Source organism: Chlamydotis macqueenii, chromosome 10 (genome assembly GCF_036417535.1).
Source record: "Chlamydotis macqueenii isolate bChlMac1 chromosome 10, bChlMac1.mat, whole genome shotgun sequence".
Taxonomy (NCBI): domain Eukaryota; kingdom Metazoa; phylum Chordata; class Aves; order Otidiformes; family Otididae; genus Chlamydotis; species Chlamydotis macqueenii.
In genome coordinates, this window is record NC_141565.1 from 11,056,806 (window position 1) to 11,083,733 (window position 26,928).

Genomic DNA, 26,928 nt, shown 5'->3' on the forward strand with positions numbered 1-26,928 from the left:
AAGCTGCTAAGAATAGAGGTGGGATGAGGAAGGGGAAGGAGAGTTGGGAGGAGAAGTCAAGACATTTCCCTTGAGGCCCTTAAAGGGCCTGGAGAAGTTCAGTGATGACCTTCTTTTCCTCTCTGTTCTGTGTCCCCATAGCCTTTTCTGGATGCTTCAGCTGTTCCTGTCACTGCCTAGATAAGCACAAACAGTTGTTTCTGGGGCACTTTCAGCCCCTCTGCTTGGCCTCAAATAAACCCCATGAGATTTATTGACCCAGTGTGATTTTTCAAAGGTGCTGACAGCCTGCAGCCACCATTGACTTCAGATAGAGACGGTGATGCTCGACTCTCCTGCTGCAGGTCGGTCACTTTAAGTTGGGCACTTGAAGCTTGAGACACTTATAGTTAGAGGATGCTTTTGAAAATGTGGCCTCCAGACATCCTTGTATCTGAGCTTCCTCACCAGCCAAACAGAAATAATTCTCTGGCTAGTTAGCACAATGCTTGTGTGTCTCTCCACGTAGTGGTCTCTAGGTGCGCTTAGATGATTGCCAGCAGCTGAAGTGGTCTGCCTGAGGAGGCCGCCTGAAGCTGTGGGTCACAGATGTCTTCCTGGTGGATGGTTACGTGCACTAAAATGGGCTGGCTCAGCTTCAGACGTCGCGACCATGGTTTAAGGGAACAGAGTTGCAATTGTCTGAGTAAGCAGTGTCTTTGTAGGAGTTCTTTCAGTTCTGCACCTGGCAAGTGTGATCAAAAATCAGAATTAAACAAAAAAAAAATAGACACTTTTCTATTTACTTTTAAAATTTATTTTACTCTTTGAAAAAGCCTGTCATTCATTCTGACTTGTTAGCAATGAAAGGCCAAGCCAGTAAGAAGAAAATATATTTCTCTCTTCCCCAGGGACTCTGCAGAAGTGCCTGTGGTGCAGAAATACAAACTGCCTTTATAGTCGAACTGGCCCTAAAACTGTGGATATTGCTTGCTGATTTTGGCACCTCATTACCAGCATTTCCATGGCATTTCCAGAAGAACAGCACAGCTCCCAGCATGAGCAGATGACAAAGTTGAATTTGACTTTCAGGCCCTTCCAAAATGAATAAATAAATAAATAAATCGAAGTCAAGTCAAAGCAAAGGGAATCAAATCAAGCCACTAATTAGAATGTCTTCAATTATGCTATGTGGTGTTAGTCTCAAGAAATACTTAAAGGAATTTCTAATTCCGTGGCACTCTGGAAGAACACTTTTTGTTTGTACTAATGAGGTCAGCTTCAGACTGATGCACAGGGGCCACATTTGTACAGCGCAGAGTGACTTATGTCAGCACAGTTTGTCGTAGGATGAATTCAGCTCCCTCTGTGTCTGATCACATCATCATACACGGTGCACAGGGGAAATAACAATTATCACTGTGGAATCAACATTCCTTGCTGTATTGCTATTGCCTGAGTTTCTAAAGCCTCCCTTCTGTTCTTCAGCCATGGATGTGTTCTTTTAATGCCTGTGTTCTCTTTGCTCCATGTGACTGTCTTATTCGCTCTGAATGGGAGCATCCTTTTATGATTTCTTATGTGTTTCCAGAGGACGGGCAAATTAGCAAACCAGCTTCACGTAAGAGGGACTCTGACAGACAGGAGAGCAGCTTTGGTTCTTGCTGTAGATGTTTCCAATGGGCTTTTTTAATAGGATAATTTTTTTTCAGTCCCCACAGGAATGTTCAATAGAGGCAAATTTGCCTTTTATTCCACAGAACCCAAGGAAAAAGACAAAAAACAAAGGGAATAGCAATTGTAATTAAACTGTCCCTTTTGCGCGTTGCCCTGGTAGGATCAGCTTCTGAGCACAAGTGTACAACTTTGTGACGTTTGTGTGTGAGAACAAGGTGTCTTTAGGAGTTGCCTGTTGTGAATCTCAAAGCAGTAAAATTTCATCCTGGTCCTGAGACAGCAGCAAAGGAAACAAAATTAACGTTGGTTCTCAGTGTGCCACCTGATGAACTCTTGGAAACAGTGCTGTCCAACATGGTAGAGGTAGAGGTAGAAATAGGAGAAAAGAAGAAAAATGGTCTTCAGATTCTGTTCTAAAACGCAGTTTCTCCTCATGATTCTGCCAGAGACTGAAGGCTGAGCAAACCTTGCTTCTCTCATGCAAATAGTTTGTTTCCTTTTAATGGGATTACAAGTGTGATGATCAGTACTGGCTTTGTGCCATGACCCTGATGGGTGTCACTTAGCAGTTAGAGCCCTGCCTGTACCTCCACATCTCTTTAACCTGAGCAGATCCTGTGCTGGCTCTCCTCTCAGGCTCGGATGTGTAAGTTTTCTTCAGCTTATCAAACTGGGAGCACTGTAAACCAGTTGTTTGTTGACAGCGATGCAATAGTTGAAGCAGACAAACTCATCACCTTTATCAGCGTTCCAGGTGCAAGACCACTTTACTTCACCAGCACAAGAAACGTGTAGGTTCAGCCAAATAATAAAACGAGCTGTGCAGGGTTCGTTGCCTCAATTTCTTCTGCACTCTTGAACATCCCTTGGGAACACACAGCAGCTCTTTTGGATCACCATGAATACATCTACAACAAGAGTTGGCTGGTATGGTTGTATTGGCTAGAAAAGGGTATTTTTTCTAGATGCTTGTTGCAGAGGAGTTGGCCTGTGTTTCCTTGCGAGCTCCCTTGAAGCTGCTGCGGCTTTGTGCTTTTCAGAGCCAGGGCGAACATCTGATCTCTTTGTTCTTCTAGGGAAATTGCATTGTTCTACGAGCTGTCCCTGCAGACACATTTGGCTGAGCTGCCTTCCCTAGGTTCAGGCGTGCCATTGTCCTAATGTGCTTCCACTTGAATGGAAGCCATCAGTGTTTAACCACCTTCTATTGTCCCTTATCCAAGAGATGTGAGACAAGCCTGATAGCAAATGGCTGATTCTCCAAAGTATCCAAGGAGACAGTATTGTGTCCTGCCCATGAGATCCCTTAAGACATGCTTAGGCAGGTCCCTTACCTCATCACACCCCCAGTTACATCCTTAACTATATCCATACATCCCTGCCCTGACTCTACCAGTACAGACATTCTGACGCTGCATCAGTATGGCTTATTATCCTATAGGAAGGAAATTAGCAGTACCAAGGTAAAGTTTTTTGGCATCCTTAAAACTCTGTCTCACCTAGGGTTTCTTCTTGAAGACCAATGAAATCTCACTCCTGTTAGCTGGAAGAGAAATACTGGTACAACAATCCCAAATACCAACCTTGGGCTAGTCCTGACCACAAACATCTTCTGAAGCAACCAGACCTGGAGCAGTTACAGGGTGGTGGTGTATCAAAGCTGACCAGACTTGCTGTCAAGACACTGGTACCAAGGTGTGGCCTTGGGGACAGGCAGGGAATGGCCAGTGGAAGCAGTTGTGGTAGCTGGAGCGCTCCAGTCAGATTTGCCTGCCTCCAAGCACGCTCCTACGGGCTGTCCGCATCAGTGAGGGGCAGGAGAGGGGATGGGTCTTGGTGCGTGCTCTACTTGGGGTTTGTTTCTCCAAAACAGATGCAGGGATTCATTATTTTTGCAGCAGCAGCCATGTAACAGTTTTCAATGTCCCAAGACTCTGAGTAACACGAGACTTCATGAGTGCTTCCACTGGAATGAGAGAGACTCCCCTTCTGTGTGACAGACACTTGCTCTCCAGCCAGGAGCTATCTTCATTTCTGTTTGGCAGGCGCTCACTTGACAATGGGAGCCTCTGAATCTTCCCATGCTAAGGGATGGCAAAGGCAGCTTGCTAGACCTAGAAAATATTGTGTCAGAAAATGGAATAAAGAAGTCAATGAGAAGCACAGAACAGGCAAAACACATGGTCAAGATAGTCAATAGGTAGTGACACAATGACCAGTGATTTACAGAATCGGACCCTTAATTTGTCTGTACTTTTGTTTCCTCATCTAAAATTGGGTGTAATCATGCAGGCAAGTTATATAAATTGTGTCCGGAGCCCCTAGATGAAAGTTGGCAGTGAAAGTAAGTTGTTCTTTGAGGTTTTGGTGGTTGAAGAGTGCTTGATGCTTGAAGAGAGATTTTTTTTTTTAATCTACAAAGTGATGCATTAGTTGCTCTCTGCTGTTTAGCTACAAGTAAATTGTTTCAGCACCAATCCGTTAAAAGAAAGAGAAGAGAGTTAAAAAAAGGAAACAAAATATTGACAACTGAGCTAAAGCCAAACATTCAGTGGTAATAGTGTAGTAATCACTTGCTCCAGTATTGTGTGTAGATGATTAAGGAGAAAATGTACAAAGTACTATAGATTTGGTAGACAAGCAAGATTACTGATCTTTTTCAGCCATCTCTCTGACCTATGGTAAAAAAGACTTGCTCCATCTTGCTCCGTATGTTTTCTTTCTTCCTTGATCAAGCTTGAAGCTTGCAGAATGAGGGAATAACACTTAAATCTTTGGCCTGTTTTTAGAACAGAAAGTTGGTTTAATTTGCTGTAGGTGTCAGCAGGTTGGCTAGTTCACCAGCTGGCAGGATGAGCTTATTTTTATAATTTTTCAACATATTTTTTTACTTTATTTCTCAAAACTATCTCAGCGAGGATTCAAATTCAGCTGTCAAATTCCAGAAATCTGCAGTGGCTTAATTTGCTGGGCTAAAGGCATGAGGAGTGATGAGGAAGCAGTGAGTAATTAAATAGCTGTAGAGATAACATCTAGCTGACTTAATGCTTAAGCTTTTTCTTCATTTTTTCAATTTTGTGTGAGACCTAGTCTACAGTATTTAGAATATGAAAAACTGTATTCTGAGGAGCATTCATAATCTCATTTTATTAAAAGGATATTCATGCAATCAGCACTCGGTCATCCTCTGGCCCTCCGCAAATGGTTTTAGCAAGAGGCACAAAGCGTCTCAGCCCAAGTTGTCCTGAAAATGCACAGATCATCCCTCTGAAGTTATTAGCTGCCCACAAGTTCATTAGGACAGAGAGCTTTTTAAAAATTGACTCTTCTCTCTAGATTCACTGTGGCCCCGTGCGCGTAGCGCAGGGCTGGAGTTCAGGGAGCCCATGGTGGCGTTTTGACTCTGCTGGTAAGCTCCCGCTGAGTGCTGTAGGGTCAGGTTTTGCCTCTCGCTGTGTGTCCATCTGTGCCCCTGGCGTGCCGTGTTGCCATGGGCAGGGCTTTTTACCTCTGGTGTGTCACTTTACGTGGCAGTGGGAGGAAGGGTTCATCCTTCCTTGGGAGAGGGACATGGGTCAGAGGACCTCTTGACATCCCATTCACCTCTGCATTATGTGACTCTCCAACAAGCCTAGCTGCACCCTTTGTAAAGCGTTTTGGTTTTTGTGAATGAGGAGTGTTGTACAAAAGCCAACTGTTGTTATTATTTATGCTGTTTATTTACTGGTCACTTTTCTCAGAGCTGGGGAATGGCAAAAAAAAAAAAGCAATCAGCAGATTCACTTTGTTTGTGTTTAATTTCATGTCATTTTCAGTGTTTGAGGATTGTAGATTTGTTAAACACTACTCCTTCCCCTAAAACCCCTAGTTTTGCAGAGTCAGTGGAAACGTTGTGTCATTCTTACACTCAGGTATACATTTATCTTCTGAAGCATCACTTAAGGGTTCCAACCATCAAAGGTTTGCTTCCTGCTGTGCCTGTCCTCCTGTTGCTTCAGGAGTGACGGTCAGATCCCTCCGCACAGATCCCTGTACCATCAAGGCTTGTTTATGTTTTGCTAAACCCAGGACGTTTTCAGACACATCCCTACTCAAGCTGCCTCGCAGCTCTGTAGGCAGTTGGCAAACCTCTCTCCTGCCCCATACGCCCACACCGGCTCTCGGTTACCGCGGGCACAGGGGCTGCAGTGCTCCTGAGCCCCATCCCTATCTCAGCAACAGAAGTGAGGTCTCTCTTCCTCCCCGTGTGCAATGGTTCAAACCTCATCTGAGGCCTCCGTGTCTCCCATGCTGTGAGCAGCCCTGCTGTTGTGCTGTAGCAACGTAGCCGATGAAGCTCTTCCCATTCCCATTCCCGTTGCAGGCTGTGGCAGATGCACCCCTCACATGTGATCCAACAAATGGTGTCTTGTAAGTTGGCAGAAGAGAAACTCAGAAGGGAAAACAAAGCATCTTTCCTGCTGCTAGCTCAGACATCAGCTCTGACTCTTTCTTTGCTGGCAATCGGAGGAGTCGGAGCTGGCCTGGCAGTGGCAGGGTTAATAACTGTGGTATTGAAAGTATTTCGTCTTGATATAGCGGAGGCTTTTTAAAAAATGGTCAGAAATATGTGGTACTTCTCAGCTTCTGGTGAAGCACTCCACATAAAACACAGCGTTCCTGCAGCAGAATAACAGCTTGTGGTTTAAATGTTGTTATTTCTGCTCTGCTGTAGGTGTACATGTATGTTTTGGTTCAGTGACTGCCAGATACTGTAAATGAGTATTGATTTCCTTTTCTATTTTAAGCTTTTCTGCAGAAAAGGCATCCCACACGCCTGTAGCTTTCTTTGCCTGTACCTAAAGTGATTGCAGCCAAGGATTTATCTAACTAAATACTTTTATTTTATTGGTACAGCTCATCCTTATTTTAGTAGTTGCACCTCAAGTTGGTGAGGTCCCCGTTCACCTTTTGGAGTTCAAAACTATTACATCTAGCCCTTTCTGAGAAAAAAAATCAACAAGATGATGTTTAAAACTCATGGCAAGTAGTTCCTTATTAACACGAGCGTGGCAGCCCTTGCTGCCGTGGGTGAAGCTGCCTTGGTGTTAGAAAGCAAAGAACGTTTTAGGGAGCAAGCCTGCTGTAGTTAAAGTCTTTGGACAGCCAGATTAGCTCAGTGTGGCCAAGAAATAACACAGACCTGGATTTGACAACCGTAGGCTGAAGTCTCTATCTGTTTGTTAACTTTTAAGTCATCTGTAGGTAAACTGTTGCACCTCAGCCGTGGTTCAAATGTACTTTGGTTCAAAACCTGAATAAACATTTCAGCCTTTAAAGCCCATGTTGCAGCAATCACTACCATAGCAGGATTCCTGTGTCTCACGCTGAACTGCTTACATTCAACTTTCTCTCCTACCTCAAATCTACGGCAAACGTGGAATAGTAAATTAATTGGAACGTGCTCAAAGCCTTGGCAAACACTTTGCCTGTGACATTACTGATTTCCCAGAGGAATAGCTGCTGATATTGATTTTGAAAAAGCCTGTAAAGCCTCTCATTGCAAAGATTCCTCTCATAGCTGGGCAGGGCTGAAGTGCAGCTCTGGGATGTGCCAAGATAGGATTATTCATTGGAAATTAATGTGCTTAATCTCAAAGTATGTTAAAATATACGTAAGTGCTTTATGATGAAGAAATAAATCCTTGACTTTTTGTCCCTAAGTTTATGCGATAAAAGCCAGGACTCTGGCTTTTGGAAAATCACGCAGAAAAAGATTGGCTGTTTGGAGACTCATGTTATCTGTGACATCTGAACTTTGTATGAGTTCATCAGTTTGTTAAAGACAACCAATTAAGATCTCTGCCAACACAGAGGACCACAGACAAAATTGGATCAGAAAGGTAAAAGTGAGGACAGGTAGTTGACTCGGTGTGGGAAGTAATCAAGAGTTCCACATTATGGGTGGAATTGCCTGGTTACAAACCATACTACCAGGTCTAAGTATTTCAGGGAACTGAAGTTTTATGTTTTGCTTTTAACCATTGCCATACAATTGGGAATTGCACAGACAGTGCTTTAGTTAAAAATAATAATATCATACTATTTTGAGTTCACCCAACAGGTAAAGTGTCATCCCCTTTCTTGCTCCTTGCTTATTCACAGCTCTCTCCCAAGCTGGTAAAGATTTACCCAGGTAAGCCCAAAATGCCTGATCCAAGTACTTCAGTCGTACAGTTTTTATTGTAAGGATTGGCTTGGAAATGCTCTGACCCTCTTGTGTCAGATGGCAGGTGCTAGGGTGATGAGCTGAATTCTTCCTTTAATAAGTTTTTCAATATTGCTTTTCATGTGTTGTCTGTATCATCCACTCCCTGAAATAACAGCTTGAGACTGGAGGTGATTAGAGCCATGGCTAGAGTCTAAAACATAAACAATCCCATTTTTAAGAACCATTGATTTAGTTGGGAGAATGACTGTGAAGAACCCCTGGTGAGCCTGGGTTCAGAGCACTAGTGATGTCCCGCTCCTGCATGAAAAATACCTTGTGAAAAAAATGAAGTCAGAAAAAGACTGCAGGCTTGTCTTAGAGGACTTTAGCAAACACTGCTTAACATTTACATGTAGCATCCTCTGTACTACTTTAGGATTTGTCTCAGAACTATAAGCACTTCTTAGCAAATGTGAAAATAAGCAAGCAAGCATGTTGCTATGGCCTTAAAAGTCACCAAGTACTTGTGAGTTGTAACCAGAGGGATGGTTTTACTAAGTAAAGTAATTTCCATAATTTGAAACCTACAGAGGCTCAACTAGAACTGACCTCAGTACAGGGACACTGCTGTCTAATTCCATCTGCTATGCTATGCAGAAATGTGAGATTAAATGGTCAAAATGGGGCTAGGAGGCCATGCAGGGAGCATTCTCGCATGGCTTGGGCTGATCCTTTAATCAAGCACACCTTGTTCCTTCCTAGGAAGCTTGCTTGGTCTTTTAGGGTTGAGTTGGGTTTGTCAGGCTATGAAGTTGCTGCAGCAGTAAGAAGTGAGACTTGTCACTGGAACAGGAACCAGTGCGCTGAATATGCCGAGACTGCAGGTGAACTCAGTGAGAAGGAACTGGTTTGCACAGCTACTTTGAAACAGAGACATACTTTTATGTAAAAGAAACCTTCTTTGTCCAGTGAACAGGTTTAGTCCTGAACTAGTGAGCAGTGCTGAGTTTAAGCCGTAGTGGCTGTGCAGAAGAAAGCTTCTGGGCCTTTAGTTGCAGCTTTCCCATGCTTTGAAAGGACAGTCCATCTAAGTACACAAGCCTTTCTTTTTCCAAGGCTTTGGCTCACCAGGCGGTGCCTGCATTTTGATTTCAAGAAGAAACTGTCACACAATTGGCTAAACAGTAATTTTTCTCCCTTTGGAAATCACTAGATGTTCAGCGCCAGCCCTTGAAAGAGGAGGGGCAGGTCTGCGAAAACTGTTCTTGCTCTCCCTCCCCATTTGTTGGTTCTCCATTGAGAATCGTGGTCCTGCAGCCATCTTCCATCTGTGGTGGCTTCGCTTCCAAGTGAAAATTAATTTTTAATAACATTAACTAGAAGTATGTAATTTTTCCTGATTTCCAAGGGGATCTATGCCAGAAAATCTTTTGCTTCTTCGAATATACTTCCTCCACACCTTAAAGCTAATCTAAAAGTTTTGGGTGTGACTTCAGATTAACTTGAATTTTGCAGCCAATGTAATCTATTTCAATAATGCTTTGCACAGTTTTCTTAGGAAGACACTGACTGTTTTGTGCATTCATCCTTGTAGCTCCCCTTGGGAGATATGACCTCCATTTTATCTCCCTTGTAGCCCTCGTACCGAGGAAGGGCTGAAGCAGAGCTAAGTACAGGACCGGGATGCCCGATTCCAGCCTTAGTCCCAGCCAGGTCCGGGGGCCATTGTGCCTGGGCTCCCCCCAAGTCATCCCTCCCTCGGTCCTGTGCGTGTGGCAGTGCCTACACCTTGTCTCTTTGGAAAGAGAAGTTGTAATTCTTCTTTCAAGGATTCCTGTGCTCTGTAGAAGCCAGAAAAGTGCAGCTCCGAACCCTGAGCTGCCCGTGTCTCTGGAGTGCTTGTCTGCCTGGCAGATTCAGAGCAGCAGGTCTGGCAGGCAGGGCTGCTGAGGAAAATCCCACCTCTGATATCAAAGTGGAGGGTTGTCTCCCCGAGGCCGTTTGTGTAACCCTAGAATCCCTTCTCTTCAGTTTTACCTAAGAAAGGGGTGGGAAGATCCAGCCCATTAATTTTAAATTATGCACCGCATATTTCACCTCTGATCTCAGCTTTGTGTCCCCTAAAATACTGCTTCAAAGCTTCCTGAAACAAAATGCAGCTGGTCTCAAATGTTAACTTTGCAGAGTTTTGTCTAGAGCTATGCAGTTGCCAGGTTCTAATAATTCCTTCCCACCACCCCCACCTGAAGTTTCCTTCCTCTCTTGTCCCTGTATTAGACCACGCGTGAGTTATTCCTGGGGAGGGCTTGCTTTTCGAAGAGCTACAATAAATCAGCATAAGCTGTTTCTCCACATTGTTTTGTGCTGGCTCTGGCTAGATCTTGTTGAACCTTTTGTTTTGAGATACATCCATACTAGCCGGTTCTGCCCCTGCCCCGTTGATTTATGGTGTCTATGCTTTCTGGTGTTGTTGACTAACCCACGTTACTCCTCCCCGAGGTCATGGCAGTTCTCAAATGTCCTCCTACCTCTATGCTGATGAGGGATTATTGTGATTTTGAGATGTGTGAGGAGACCAGGCTTGCAGACATGATGCAAGAGAGTTGCTCACGGAAGCAAGCGCAGATTTTAAGACTGAACCCTAGTCTCTATCATGTTAGGCAGTAGGATGCTGCCCAGACCAACAGCAGCCCCTTTGGACAGGCTTGAATGGGAACTCCCAAGCCTGAGTGAATGGGAGAAGAAAGTAGGAAGCAGAGTTTACTGGAGGGGTTTATTTTTTAATTGCTAGTTTAGGATCTGGACAGGAATTAAGCTGCTGATTCCACTAGACTAGACCAAACCACTTTAAACACAAATGTGCAGAATTCTAAATCCCCACAAGCCCTATGAAATCAAGCAGAAATTACGTAGTGTGAGCACAGTGCACTGTCCTTTGGGATATTCAATGGTGCTCAAATGTTTTTACAGGCTAAACTGCTACAGTCTTGAAGTACTACTTACGTCAGGCTACGTAGAAGAGGTGAATTCCTCCATATTTGGAGCTCTCTGAGATATCCATGCTGGTGCTGGTCTGTGATATTGAGAGAAGGTTGATAGAGACTCAGCTCCAAGCTACTGCTACTCTGACTTGCTTTTTCTCTTGAGCTGGGAAAAGCAGCCATAGAACTGCTAGTTCAACATAACATTGTTCAACTTCAATGACAGCTGAAAAAAGAGGTGGCTACCCAGATCATGGACCTGCGTGGCAAAGCTGAGCATATATGGGCCAGCAGAGCAGAGGCTAAGAGTGCGTTTGTCAAAAAAAAAAAAAACTGAGCAAGAGAATAAGCAAAGCTCCTTGAAACATGGCTTGGAATGGAGAGCAAAGTCATTGCGTCTTGTGCCTTCAGAGGGACATAACTCTGCATGTTTCCTAGAGACAGAAAAACGGCATGAAGGGACACACCTGCCTCCACCATAAATTTTCCTGTCTAACTGGAGTCACCAGGCTGAAATCTTGGCTAACTGCATAGGTCATGAGCACACACAACGTGAGAGAATTTGCCATAACTATCTGTAGTCCCTGCCCATGGCCCGGGTTTTGTCAGGATTGCTTCAGAACACAGATCACCTCAGGAAAAAAAAAAAAAAAGAGTAAAAAAAAAAGCTGACTCAGAAAGCAGATATAGAGATATGTCTCTTCCAAACTTGAGGTTTTGCACCCAAAGCAAGAAGTTCAAGAGCCCTCCAGAGAAAAGTTCACCAACATCTGTTACAGTGAACAAAACAATTCATTCTTCATTATGTGTTCTTGGAAATCATTAGCTGGAAATTTTTTTTTAAAAAGGTAATCTTTAACCTAATGCTAAGTGTAGAAAATTGGAATAGCAGTTAAAGCTCGATAAAGTTAGAAGCTGCTTAGTGCACAATTGTATTATGTGAAAGATAACTGATGTTCATAATCCGTGAGGACCACTAACCCAGCTAACACAAGAATGCGCACCTTTAGTTGATTTTCCATTATAGTATACTTTGGAAGCAAAATATGTATACATGACATTACATTTTTAACAAGTTAAAAAGGTCTGTGAGCAACTATCCAGTTGCTTGTCCAAAAATGCCACCAGTGGAATGTTTTTGATACATAAAGGTTAATTGTTCGCTGTGGTTCTAAGACGCAGGCTATGCCAGCTACAAAGGAACTGGTAAATCAGCTCAAACAACACAACAAAATATAATACTTCATTTCAGTAAGTCATTTTTCTGGCAGCCTAGCCAACTCAGAGGTTTCCTGTCAGTTAGTTTTTAAAAATTACTTTGGAAATTTAGTGTCAAGTATTCAAAACTGCTCAGGTCAGCTGTTCTTTGTTAGAGCTGATCTGGTTTTGGTAACAACATACGTAATACCAAATGAAAAGCGTAGCTGTCTTACCTAGAATAACATGGTATTAGCTTAAGCTGAGGGCTTGATTCAGGAAATCATGTCTGCATGTTATTTAATCAGTCCTTATTCAGGACAGCATTTATAAATTCTTTTTTAACTTTTATCTTGTACTTTGTAAGTCCTACTGACTTTCATGAGTTAAAGAAAGTTTCCTGAAGTTAAGCAAGTACTTAAATATTTTTCTGAAGAGGGGTGCCTTTGAATGGGTGGAAAAGATTGCATTTTCATATATGCAGTGATAGGAAGCTTGTCTTCAGTTCTTTGGTCTAGTCCTAGTGTTTTGAGTTATTTTCTGGCGATAAAAGAGCATGCACAGGGTCCCACAGAAGTGCTTCTCTCCCCAGAGGACGCAAGTTGTTAAAATCATGCCATTCCGCTCATAACCTTCCTCGTCTGGTTCAGTTTGAACATGATTTTTGTGGACAGTAAAGGAAGAACATGGGTGTTATGCCCAGCAGGACCCAAGTCCTGAGTTGTGTTTCTGGCCTGCCAGATTTCACAGCGCAGCAGCTTTCCAAGTATTGTTTCAAGGTGTGTTTCTTCCAATGACAGAGCCCTGATTTAAGAGGGCTCTTGCTCATTTGCATAAGCCCAGCGTTACAGTTTATTTTCCCTGCAATTCTTTTCCTGCAACTGCTTGTGGAATTGCATTTCTAAACAATTGCATTGGCATGGCAGAGGGGGCAGAGGTGGTGATGTGGGAGCAAGGATTTCACCAGTGGTCCATACCGTCATGACTAAACACAGCTGGTAGTTGGCTTGAACAGTAAAGACAAATATTGTCCTGCCCTCTTGTTGTAATAAGTAATCGCATCTGTTTGCCAAGCTGTGCAGTACCAGGAGGCAGAAACCTGCAGTGTGGAGGGAGGAGGTGGTGAAGGCTGCGGGAAGGGCAGGGATCTGTGAAAACTGCCTGTTGCTTTGCAAACTGGAGTCAATAAACTGTTTTCCTTTAATAGCTGTAATTGCTGTTGTGCTAGTTGGGTGAGAGCAGGCACGTGGATGCTTTCTCATGCTCCACTCCCACCTTGGCTTGCGTGGAGACACACCTGCCAAGCTTGGGGAAAGCGTGCTGTTGTGTGATCAGGTGCTTTCTTGGGCAGATGCCAAAGCAATGCTATTTCAAGATGTTCAGCAAGTACAGTTCCACCAGCCAAAGCCAGCTGAAGCATCCAAAGGCACCGCGCGTTTCCCTGCTCGCGGTTAGGGAGACCGGAGTCAGCATGGGCTCAGGCACAGAAAGCTCTGCAGGCTGTGTGCAGCGTTTTCTGCCTGAGATGTGCGAGTTTCCAAGGACTTCACCAGTGCCATTGCAATAGCTGGAGGTGAAGAAATTTCTCCCCAGGGTCGATTTGATAGATGGCAGATACGCAAGCCTTGTTTAAACAAAATTTCTATTGAGGTCATGCACAGAGGCACTGCAGTCCTGCAAAGTCCTAAAGCCTGCAGGGTTTCTGTATTCGTTTTAAACGAGACTGCTGAAAGCAGTCTCTGATACTCTGTTGTTCCAGCCACTGTGGTAGGAAAGAGCAGGCTGCAATTCAAGAGCAGGGGTGTCTGCAAAAATGTTTACATACGGTAAAGAAGTGCTGCCAGTCAATCTAATCACTCATTGCATTTTCATGCCAGCTTGCTAGTGAAAATGTGTTGAACCATGGATTGGATTTGTTGTAGTGCCTTCAGGTATTATTTGCCAAATCTAAACTTGTTTTGTAATGGAAAATGGGAGATTAGGTGAAAGAGCCAAATCCTTCAATCCTTACTCAGATGATACTCATACTAATTTCAATTTTTCAAGCTGTTGTGTTTAGTGTATGGGCCCTATGCTTAGACCCAAAAGCTGGAGCTAAAGAGCCGTGTAGATGTGACCTAGTTTTTAGTCAGTAAAGCCACTCTCATTTTTTATTGAACAACACAATGAGCTACTTCTGCTCTGACATAACAATTTGAAAATGTTATTCCTCATTTATGACTATTGAGAAGACAAAACTTTCAAAAGTATCTTAGTCTTCTCGACAGCTGCTGCCTTTAGGGCTCTTAAGGCACAAACAGTCTCAGGAATTTTATTCACTGTTTTGCAGACAAATAGTAACCCAGGTCTCTTCCCTGTGGTGCCAAAGGCTCGGTTCTGCACCCCCTGGCAGTTGTGGTAGATGAGAGGAGAGGTTGCAGGAACACCTCACTTCTCTGAAGCACTGAGGTTTTTTCTTTTCTCATTGGTTTCACAGAAGACGAGGGGGCTGAGCATCTATCAGGATGCTGTCAGGCGAAGTTGCGGTGCTGCATCAATGTGAATGAAAGCAAAATTAGGGCTTTGCTGTCAGGGAGGATGAAATAACAGCAAGAATTTCCTGGCAGAGAGCTCTTTGCCAGCTTCCCATTAGGTTTCATTCACTTGATGCATTTTAGTGCATGCATTCAAATAATATTTCTCTGAGAAATGAAGGGCTGTATTCAGTCAGCCAAGTTGCACCTTAATGTCTATGCCTAGTCAGCAGAAAAAAAATACAGGTCCTCTGAAGAGTAACCAAGGGCTTAAGTGAGACACTGAGCTGGGAAGCTGTTGAGAGCGGGTAATAGGAGGTGTACGGCAGAGAGAGGCAACCTGGCTGAGTCTGTTGGTGTGCTTATCAAAGTGATGGGTACACAGGAATTTTCTCTCACATTTCCTTCGTTTCTGGATCAGCATCCTGTGCACACAGTGCCACTGCTTTCTGTACCACAGGGTCCAGAGCCTGGGGGTCAACAGCCTGGCTTTGCTTCACCCCCCCAGTTCCCTGCTGCATTTCTGAATGTTTGGCACATCTGCCAGCCCCAGATTTGGGAACTGTGGTGTCTCTTTAGGTGACCCAGGACCAGGGCTGAGGTACCAGACCATTATACATGCATGGAGGCAGAAACATTTGGATAGTGCCTCCAATTTTTAGGGGCACGTATAGAATAATGACTTGCTATTCCAGCACTGGCTGCAGTGTCTCTGCTGGGCTGCCTGTGTCTGGGAGAGGTGGGACACGTAAAGCTGTGATGCCTCTGCTGCAGAAAGTTAATATTCTCCCCTGTGGAATGAGCAGTGTCTCCATTTCGTCAGTATTTAGAGCTATGATGATAGACCCTGCACTCTGAAGAAAATCAGACTGTCTGGCAAGTGCATTGATAACTTGACAAATCTATTGACTGGGGAAGATGACAAAGGAAGAAATCACTTCTCCACACTGATCATTTTGAAACCTTCAGTGGTACTAAAGAATGTTGGTAAGGCACAGCAAGTTAAATATGCTACATCACCAAACCTCACCCTTGCAAAATAGTATTAGATGGATACCAGAGCATCTTTGCATTGCTGCTTTTGTGTTTGCAGTACGCTCTGTAAAATCCTTCTGGTTTCGATGGATGCTCTTTCAAGTTGTCTAGCATAAGCCAATACTTTGAAGCAGGTGCTAATCAAAGAGCTACAGCAGGACTTTCTACATCATCCAACGTATTTTTAAAGCTTAAATATATTAAGATCAAAGCAGTTTATTGCAGTGAATACACTATCTAAAAAGGTATTCAAAATCTCAATTAAAAAAAAAAGTTAAGGAATTCGCTAGCTGTAAACTACTGTAATTATTTTATGTTGTCAGTTCACTTAATATTTCACTGTTAACATACTGAAAATGTCTAATTTGTAGCCTTCAAATTGTTTTGCGGTTGCTGATGTTGCAATGACAGATGGTACTTTTAAACAAACAAGTTACGCTTATGTTGCTAAAGCTGGATTTTAACTAGTCACCTGTCAAATTCAGCAAAGCTTCTGTAATTTCATTGCTACTTCTGCTGTCGTTCTAGTCTAATTCTGTACCAACTTTGCCCAGTAAAAACAATGGGAAGGTTTATTCAACTTCAACCACTCTCACTTGATGCCATTCCAGTAAAAATAAAATACCATTGGTAAAACTAGATTCTTCAAAGGTAAATATGTGCATGTCTTTCAAAAAGGGGTGTCTATTAGACTGTTTTTTTAATGATCCCTGTATGTAGTTGTATGGTGGCTGTGTAAGAGTCACTTAAATCACTGAAGTGAAACAACTGTTTTGGGGCAGAAACTGGAATGGTAAAATTACCAGAACTGGAGTCAAAAGATAAAATTCCAGACTCTAACCAAAATTCTGGACTCTGCTTGAGGCCTATTCTTTAGCTAAAATTTAATCTTTAAGAGTGCTCTGTAGCATGAGACAATGTTGCAAGTTGTAAAGTTAAGGACAATATTTGTATTTGAAACCATGGAGAAATACCGATCCTAAAAAAAATCAATGGTGACACTTACACTGTAGGAGTGGCGTAGATGCCTCAAGCCCAAGATGGAGTTATCCAGCTCAAGGACTGATGCTGATGCCCATCTACATCTCCAACTTGCAGCAGACCGTGGTGGCAGACCAATGGTAAAGAGCAGTGTCTGTCCCACGAGGAGCTGACTTCCGTGCAGTCTGTCCTGCTACCACCTGGTGAAGACCAGGCTGATGATAGGTCAGGATGGCCATCGTTTCCCCTCTGTTCAAACCCACCTCAGCCACTATGTACTGCCTTGTATTTGCTGATGTCTGAAATGCTGTTGGTAAATTGAATGTGCTGTTTTTACTTGCAGCTCTGAAGCCTTTGCGAGCTGATTGCCAAGTTAATGATTTATACCTTAATGCTCCATTTAGGGCCCTCGTGTTTATTGCTCATGGCGCTGGGGAACACTGCGGCCGCTATGACGACTTGGCCCAGAGGCTGACAGGACTTAACTTGTTTGTTTTTGCCCATGATCATGGTGAGTAGCCTAAAACAGTACTTGATTTACAGCAGCTCAGGACTTGACTGAAGTAAATGCCATTAAAGCTACTCAGCAGTGAGAGAAGAGTCCATAAAGTATTTACACCTCAGTATAAATGAGAAAGGGATCATCTGTTGCTTTGTAAAGATCTGCATATTGAATCTGTATAAAGCTATCCCTGCTTACGTTGAGTTTTCCTCAGCCTTGTCCTTAACATTATTGCTGGTGCTATTTTAACCTCTCTGTAAGGGATTTTTTCTCTTTCACCTATCTCTTGGCGGGGTGAAGAGATATTGTCCGCTGTGGAAGTGGGACTAGGAGCCATTTCTGCTGGATTCATGATCGATGTCCTAAATGATCCCAGAGAGGAGGCTGAAATGACAGCATAGCTTCTGGGTATCACCAGCTCTCTTGCAGCGCATGAACAGTGGCATCCCAATAGCGTATTTGAACCGTCTATCCTGGTTCTTTGGTAGCCTCCTGTAACACCTGACTCTTGCAACTTCATGACATCCTGGTGCTCGGAAGTCTTTGCTTTGTTTTTATCATTGCAGATTGCTGCTTCCCTGCAAGAGTCATTCTAGATATTAGAAAATGAATCAATGAGACTAATGATGGCAGCAGACAAAAGGCAAGGCCAAATTCTGAGCTGACAGGTTGAAATGGGATGAATCTCAGTTACAGTAAATCCAATCTCCCTCTGGCAGATCCTCCACTTGGAAAGTATACTGGGATACACTGGAAAGTGTACTGCAATTTACTTGGCTGAAGCTGAAACTGCTTATTTTGAGCTTGAAGATGCTGAATGTGTGTGAGGCATTGCACCATTTAATCTGTGAGAGGGAAGGCAAAGCTTTACTGAATCCAGGTAACCAAGGCTTCCCCTCGCACTTGCTCTCACAACTCACTTTCAGTCACAGCACTGCACTTCAAGTGCAAAACCAAACTCTGTATTTCCCTGAAAAAGTGAATACCTGGTTTCTCAGTACAGCTTGCAAGGAATCACATGCCATATTCAGGGCTGGCTTTACAAAGACAGCTGACCCATGCAGAAACATTGTTGCTGACCATGTGAGTCTCTTTTGCCCTATACAGGCACAATATTTCTAAGTGTTGATTCTGAGTTGGATGTAGGCTAGCAGGAGTCCGCAGTAGTCCCAATAGAAAGTGTCTCCATTCCCCTCTGTTTATCTATATGGCATAAAGTTCATGAGAAAGGCAATGGAACAGGCCACATGCTGTCCACCCTGGAGCTGCTGTTAGACCACAGATGATATATACAAAAAGTTACTGAACTCTGGGGCACACAAGGAATTTGTTCAGAGCCACTGTGGGCTTACGAGAGACTGAGGTTGCTCATTGTGCATGCTTAACGTCATGCCTTAATTCCTCATTCCCTTAAAACTTGATAAAGATTTTGAGAAGTAGAGTTAAAATAACAATATTTGAAGCAACACACCTAGCAGAAAGGATAAAACATTGTATTTATCACATGGATTGGGTATGGAGAATGCCTCTTCTGTGGATGGGGAAGGGCCTTTGGGGTGAAGGGTCCTGTCAGGCATGCTTTGTGCTGTATAATGAAACAGTTATTTGCTCTCTTTTTCCTTGAATATCTTTTTGACTAGGGAAGCATAAATATTTTGTGGGTTTTCTCTTTAGACTGGTATTCTGGATTAATTAGTTCACTTCAATTAGTACAAATCTAGTTGCTCAGGCCAGTTAACAACTTCATTCTCCTGTCAAACCTGCAGTTTTCTTTGTAAATTCAGTTTGGTTTTCTTCATCAGCAATGGGGAGAGGGTAACGAGGAACTCGAAAGCAGAACAGTGGAAACCCAGTTGTGTTACACAAAGAGCTAATTTAACTGAGCCTGGATTTGCTGTAAGTTAGAAAGACAAATAACATATTTTAAGCTCTGTAAAATAATATTTGCACCTGAAAAGGTAAGCAGTGAGGATCAACTTTGATGGAATACAGGTTACAGCTTGAGCTGGATGCCAGCAAGAGTTGAAGGACATGAACACCTCCATTGCAAAATTTTCTCAGATAAGACTGGGAAGTTTATAGCTTTCCTCCAAATCACTTCAACAGTGTGTTCCCCCTTTGTGTCATGTCCTTTGGGTATCTTTGGGTAAAATTAATTATTCAATGGTGTTAGCAAAATAATTGCTTTCTCTTACCAATCTCTTACAGTGGCTCTTAGTCTTGTGAGCTTGGCATAGATTTCCTGACCTGGACATTTGTTCCGGTTCTGATATTCTCACAGATAAAATTCTCAATATAGGCACATTATCCGTGAGATTACTAATACAGTTTCACAGCGTGGCTAGCATGATTTCTCAGATGAGCTGGGAAGTTACTAGGGCTGTAGTATGCGTGACGTGACTGACTTATATTGTGTCTATCCTTCAGTCAAAAGAAGGAAAAATAATTTCCATGTATATTGCTGAGTCTGTAGGAGCTTACACACTGGCTCTAAATCTTGCCAAAGGCCGCTCTGCACCACAGTTTCCTGTTAAACAAGGCTTCAGCAAAAAGGCTGGCACTTCACAGAGTAATGGTATTCACTCAAATTTATGTTTTAGTATTGCTTGGTATAAGATATCACTGGCTCAGTTCTCTTAGGATGTCAGGATTTGTACATTTACTCTTTGTGGTATTTCATAGTAATCCCATGACTGCTAGACCTCATAGATAGGTATTAAAGCTTTTTCATGGTGGTGGTGAAAATTTAATTCAAGAACACCTCTTAACCCTAGCTTACATCTAATATTATTAAATTGCTTTGTTTTATATCAATCCCATGAAAGGAAAATGGTATTTCTTTGTAATACAGCATTTTTTTTCCTGTGGTCTCTTATATGGTGTTTGTAATAGGCAGATAACTGTTTCCTGTTATTTCTGGGTTTACCATGCATTTCTGCAAGCTTTAGGTATTTTGGAATGACATCTCACTTTTTCATTTTCCTTTCTATATTACTATTATTTTATTATGGCAACATTCTGACAACAGGAAAAAGAGACAGACAAACATACTGGGTTGTTGGCAATCAATTTAGGAAAGCCCTCTTAGAAGGAATACTTGTGGGAGATTCATCAAACTGGAGTGATATTGTAATTCTCCAGCCAGTTGCAGGCAGATTGCAGCTCCTTTAGTTATAATGCAGTATTTTTGGGGATCTGTAAAGCTGAGAGCCAAGGAAAATTAGAATAAAGGATAGAGAATGTGGCTTTGTTTTCTCATACCAAGCATTTTCAGTTGGTAAAGCACATGATGTTCCAGCTTTCCTCATCATCTCTCTTCCTATAACATCTCATTTGCTGAGATCTTATTCTCTGTGGTTGCATTACATGGCCAGAGCCCAGTTCAACCACAATTTTACCTTCAAAAGTACATGTCAACTAATTGCAGTTACAAAAGCTTTTCCAAGATGCCAAGGCCACAAAAATGTGTTTACTTTTCTCTTCCACTTTTGAACAGCAGTGGCACTGACCCTCTTTTTCACTTGGACTTGCTGGTGCTTCTTACGGGTAATGTGGCTGTCTTACATGGAGATGAGGAAGGTGAAATACTTAGTCCTAACCCGTCAGCAGTTCCTAGCCCTTAGATTTGCTTGAGGAGAGCCCCTCCAACCTCCCTCTCTCTCCAGGCAGACTAAACCTCTACCTGTCCTGGTACGTGGAGACCTCCGACTCTTTGACCCTCTTTGAAGCCGTTGAGTTTCCCACTCTCAAGTCATGTGTAACGACAGATCAAAGCGGAGGGAAAGGTTGCAGCTCTAACAGCTTATTCATATTCTTTAGATGTTTCTAACTGAAGTTCAGCTTTCTTTTTTAGCCCTGCTGCTACTTTGTGTGTGGTGAGCATTTCTGATGGGTTAGCAGGTCCCTTGCAGACACCTGCTGCGGCTTGTGCTCTCCATTAATTTTCTCTCTGTTTTCTCTATTTAATGAAGCACTTATTTCTAAAAAGTAGAAAATAGCTGGAGCAGAGATTTTTAAATGCATCAAATATTAGCTGGTTTTGTTTTGTTTTTTTTTTCCCAAGCGATCGCTGTGTTGTTCTTGCAACTGTTAAAAGACCATTTTGTTGATGAGAACAGAAGGCTTTTATTTATTCATAGCACTGGGAAGGATTGATCTACACAGAAAGGTTAAAAAGGACTAAACATGGTCAAACTGGGAGGGGGGAAATGACTAAGAAGGATGTCAACGTTAATAAGAGCAAGAATTAGGGTTGCACTGCGAGTGAGAAGTGACAGCTCACGCGCACCAGCGCAAGGGAATGTTCTTGGAGAGCAGCTCTCCCTGATGATGTGGTCAGCCGGCTTTGGGGCGATCTCCAGGGATGGAGTCAGGAAAACCTTGGCAGGCATCACTCGGCGCGGGTTTGCTCGCGGAGCAGCACAGCTGTTCCCTGGGGACTGTTAGCAAGGCTGGGTGAGGGCCCGCTTACCCATAGCAATCTGGTCTCTTTCTGCTTCCTCCGATTGAGTCTGCCTCGCTAGAGCAGGAAAAGTTTAACCTGTTTTTCTGCAGAGACATAGGAAAGAATGGCACTCATTGTTCACATTTCCTTTGACGGGAGGCTTAGAATGGGTGGTGGGCATTTTTATTTATTTTTTCCAGAGAAGAACTCCTGGCCTTCAGCATAATACATGAACATTGCTGGGAAATAAAGTCTTCCATATGCACTACCTGAAGTAACCACAGGTCTGGACACATTAGCATTTGCAGGAGTGCAAAAGGACTGTTCTCCTCATTAATCCTGCTCTCATTCATGCCCCCTGCAGTAGGGAGAACCTTGCAGAACTGGAATTTACTTGCACACGAAGTCGCACTACCTGAACCATACCAGCAGCTGTTCTCTGAGCAATTGGGCTGCTCCTGATGTGCTCATCCTTAGACAGATGCTCTCCTTGGCTAGGAAAGAGAATATAGCACTACCTGTGTACCTGTATTAGTGCATCCTCTTTAGGGCTTTTCCTGAAGTGATGACAGTTGTTCTCCCAGGAGAAGTTCATAGTGCTGCCCAGCCCCATGTGTAAATACAGATCCTGAACCTACTGCTTGATGTAGAAGAAAGCAAAGAAGAAAGTTCTTCAGAGCTTCAGATTAAACTTTGCAAGTACATTCCCTATGGGGAAATTAGCCCTTTTGTTCTTCAAATTAGCTCGACTTGTCTGTCTTTCAGTCTTTTATGAAAATTAATTTGGAGTGGAGAGAGAGCTGCTAAAGGGTGATTAATCTGTCGCACCATGAGAGAAGTGCATGGACATAAATCTTTGTGCGTATAGCTCTGAAAACCGGTAGATTGAAAGCTCATGACAGCAAAACCGACAGGAATATAAGAGAACACTTAAGTGATTCTCCAACCCTTGATCCATGCTGAGTGTCATATGGACCCATCAGCCCTGTCTGGAATTCATCCATTCTCCCCTTTTAACCTGGAGAAAGATTGAGTCGTAAACATGGCTGCAACATCAAAAGCGGGCAGTGGTGTCTGCTGCGTGGCGTGCGAGCAGAGATGGAAAGCGAGGGGATATACCAGGGAAGAGTCATGTTGGTCTGCCTCACCTCTCATGTCCTCTTTTGTAAGCATCTGCTATAGGTTCTTCTTATCAGGGCAATCCCGGAGGTGATGGCTCCTTGGCCTGGCTGGCAGAGCACTGCCAGCGATGTTTTGTCCCTGTTTTGACTGCATATTTGGTGTGGTCCCAAGCCAGCCTAGCTCTCTCTAGCCTTTCCTTGTCCAGATGTTGAACAAAGGTGGCAGTCAGGCTTATCTGCCTTCCAGGGCAGTGGTGAGGAATGCTTAGCGTGTGCGGGGCACGCAGGAGGTGAAACCACAGCGCGTAATTACAGGGTGAGAGTTCAGCTACTGCAGTACGCCATGTAATTCCTTAGGCAGTGAGGAAACTTTAAGAGCCCAGAACAAAGTCCTCCTATAAAACAAACAGCTAATGTGTAAACTTACTTCTGCCACCCTTTTCTAACTCTGTTTTGATTGTGTGGATTCTGATGTAAAGTGGGGCTACAGCGTGCATTTCTCCCAATGCAGACGTGAATGATGAACTTGAAGACCAAAAAGCAAGATTAACTTGAGATTAACTGGGAGACCAGCCTGATGAGCTCCAGCCAAGGTGAAAGCAGTTGCTTCTCACCTCCAGCTCTTCCTGAGTGACGACTGGTCTTGTAGCATATTTATGTAGTGTATTTTCTCTTGCTTTCTCCCAGATCGCTGCATGGAGTTGGCTCTCTCAGTGGTTGTTGAGATAGAACATCCCAGAGCGGTCACCGCTTGTTTAGAAAAACAAGGTGATCTGGATGCACCTCATACAACACAGTGATGCTGAAATGTGCCTGTAATTGTGTCAGAGGAGAGTGTAGCCCAAGGGGAGTATCCTGTGGCACAACAGGCAATTTTAGGTACTTTGAGATGGGTTTTATTAAACAGAGGTGTGCACATTATTATTGTTATTTTTGAGAAGCTCATTACGGACTTCTGCAGCCCAGTCTTGCTCTGGTGCAGTCATCTCAGCAGTGATTCTGTCTCTTCAGTGCTCACCCTTCATCCACACTGCGATCACACAGTCCCCAGTCTCTGCCCGCACCGCATGGCATCTTTCGGGGCAGTAAGCATTGTTTCTTTTTGAGGAGAGCAGCTACACAAGAGCAGGAAAACACTAGAGGACTCATGAAAGCAAATACCTAACAGCGTCTCATGCTCTAGAGGAGGCCACAAGCTGGGACTTGGAAATGCAAGGGCGGCTTTTATTTTGTTTGTCTTGTGAAGGCAGATGAAACAACGCTGTCGAGCGAGGAAGCAGCTAGACCAGAGCAAACTAAAATTAAAGAGACAGTAAAGCTGCACACAGCTGATGTACCTGACAGTGCACATGTTAGCCACAGTGGAATGTTTTGCTTAAAATGTTTGGAAAGAGGCAGGGGATACTCGGAGGTGTTTCCCCTCCACTCAGAGGATGAGACTTTCTTTGTTTCATGGACTTCCCAGAGTAATACTGGAGACATGCTGTGGTAAATGTGGGGAAGACATGGCTCTGCACCTATCTTTTAAGCAAGGGAGTTTGGAAATTGTGAGGGCTGGATACACCTGTAGCACAGACACATGGAAGGCAAGAGCACCTGAAATCAGATGTGTAGCATCATCTAATGTGTGCTATGAAAACTTGCCAAACCAAACCTGGGCTCCTCAAAGCAATCTATTTGTTTATCTGACCAATTTATATTTTTTAAGTCAGATTTAATTGTGGTATAATCAGTGATACAAGACAGGCAGATAAGTTCTGTGCTGTAACCCAGAGCTGGATGCACGCGTTGTTTGGATGGGAGGAAGGCAATGCAGATGCTCCTTTATCACTGCCCCTATATGTGGAGGTCACTAGATGATAATATTTGACTGCAGTGAAGATTGCAAAAGAATGATTCTGGTTTCCTCAGCTTCCTCAGTTACTCTGCTCCTTCCAGCCACTCAACGCTTTCCTCACTGCTGTAGATCCACTCTGTAATAATAAATTACTGAATAAACAGCAACATCTCATCCAGTCGAACAGGATCATTGGCTCAGGTCCTGGCTGAGCTGCCCCTGCTCTTCATGCAGCGGAGATGTGTTTTGAGCTTGGAGTGAAGTGAAGCTGGGACACCCTGTACTCCAGTCTTGCCCCATCCACCACAGAATCATACAATCATAGAACATTTGGGGTTGGAAGGGACCTTTAAAGGTCCAACCCACCTGCAAGGAGCGGGGACATCTTTAACCAGACCAGGTTGCCCAGAGCCCCGTCCAACCTGGCCTTGAATTTTTCCAGGGATGGGGCATCCACCACCTCTCTAGGCAACCTTCTGGCATGAGCCGTTCTGTTTTCTCACTCCATCAGGTGATGAGAAGGTGCTACAGCGCCAGCTCCCCTGGCTTTGCTGCAATCCTGCTTTGTGAGGGAATCCCTTTTGGGGCACACTGGGATCTGAGGAACTGGCTTTTTGCTCTGAAATAAATGGGCTGTGCAATCTGCCCTAGTTCTCCTAATTATTCACTGCTTACTAATGAGCAGAGGGAGAAATGTCAGTGGGTCATTCCATGAGATAGTACGTCTTCTCAGCAGCTGCTTCGTGAACAAAGCCTCGCTGTTGGCCTTCACACAAGGAGGCGTGAGGCTGTAACAACGGGCCCCAGTGAGCGGGGACACAGCGGCCGAAGGAACAGAGTGCTCCTTTTTGAGCACAACGACTTTGAGCATGGAGCTATCGGCGCTGGCCACTTTCCAGACTGTGCTCCTCAACCTGTCAGTGTTAACTGTTAATAGATAGACTGCAGGACAGAGGAAAGACATGTCATTTATTCAGGAAACTTAAAAGGCTTCCTGCTTCCCGTGAGGGTTGAGTCCTTCTTGGCTTCCGTTCCATGATTCTGTCTCCCAGATGGGAGATACCCTCCGTGATAAAGAGGAGTAGGCCACTAAATTTGTGTGGAGTGTTGATAACATTGGGATCAAGTGATAGGAATTTTGGATGAGTGGTCCTGATAATCAGGAATAAAACATCCTTTATTTGGACAAAGGGTTCACTTTGGTGAATGAGAGAAACTAAAGAGGAAATAGCCTTGACTGAACTAAGCTCATTTCAGTTTACAACCTGTTGGTTTGCTTCTGTTGTTGCAAAAATCTGTGCAATTGTCATCTGTACTCAGTCTTTACATATATAAATTAGTCCCCACATCAAGGGTCAAAATCTGCTTTCAGAGCTGCTCAAGTAAATCCAGGATAACTCTGTCGCCATGTCTGAAAGGCGGTTCAGGCTTGTAACTTGTAATTGCATTTCCTATTAGTGAAGGAGGGTTGGCAACCTTGTGTAATGTTTTCAACAGTTTACTTGCTCTCCCATAGCCAGCTTCGCTAGCTGTAGGCGTACATCTGCACGCAAGATAGTTGAGGGTGGCAGGACAAGGACTAGAGGGTTAGTACAGAGCTAAGGCTGAGAGAACAGATCATTTCATGTTGCTAGCTGTCTGTTACGTGGGGCTACCGGACAGATATCAAACTTGCTTCAAGCTTTGATCCAAGGGTCATTTCCTTTACTGACTTCCATGGCAGGACATCAGTTCATATCAGCAAGGACTTTGGCCTCAAGAAGTGTCAGAGGAATCTGTATTCTTCAAGGGGAAAAAAATAATAAATAGATGTTGCATACACTGTCAATGGACCTTTTTTATTAAAGGTGTGGATGATAGGATGGAGAGCACTTTCAGGAAGTTTACAGGGGTATCAAATTGTGGAAAGTGAGCATATGCTGGAAGGCTGCTATTCACAGGGACCTTGACAGCTGAAGAAACAGATTGGCAGGGACCTCATGAAGTTTTAACAAAGGTGCTTGTGAAGCTCAGCATCTGAGGTGAAGCAACCCCATTCAGCATTAAAGGTTGGCCATTGAATGAATAGAAAGCAGCTTTGCAGAAAAGGACCTGGGGATCCTTGCAGACAAGCTGAACATGGGTCAACAGTGTGACCTTGTGGTGAAGAAGGCCACCACATACTGAGCTGTATTGGAAAGATTATAGCCAGCAACTCTAGAGAAGTGATTATTCTCTTACATTCAGCATTTGTGAGACCACATCTGAAGCACTGGGTCCAATTTGCTGTCCAGTAAAAGCAAAACATTGACATACTGGAGCAAGGCCAGAGGAGGGCTGTCAAAACAATTAGGGCACTGCAGAACAAGATGTACGAGGAGAGGCTGATAAAACTGAGTTTATTTAGCCTTAGAAGAGAAGGCTAACAGGGGATCTTATTGCTGTATACAAGTCCCCAGTGGGAGGGTGTGGAGACAGCAGAGCCAGATTCT

The 26,928-nt window shown here is 43.6% G+C and overlaps 1 protein-coding gene across 8 annotated transcripts in view; it reads left to right on the forward strand.

The window, feature by feature from the left end:
• Positions 1–26,928, forward strand: part of MGLL (monoglyceride lipase) — a 63,223-nt gene that overhangs the window by 5,529 nt on the left and 30,766 nt on the right. For 3 of the 8 annotated variants that reach the window (XM_086755230.1, XM_010117995.2, XM_086755231.1), the window contains exon 3: positions 16,958–17,064. The exons of 4 other annotated variants lie outside the window; for them this stretch is intronic. In XM_086755230.1, coding sequence (XP_086611356.1) covers positions 16,958–17,064 — 107 coding nt within the window. Of the gene's footprint in view, positions 1–890; positions 6,974–16,957; positions 17,065–26,928 lie in introns of those variants that run through there. One more of the 8 variants, XM_086755229.1, reaches the window with a different exon arrangement.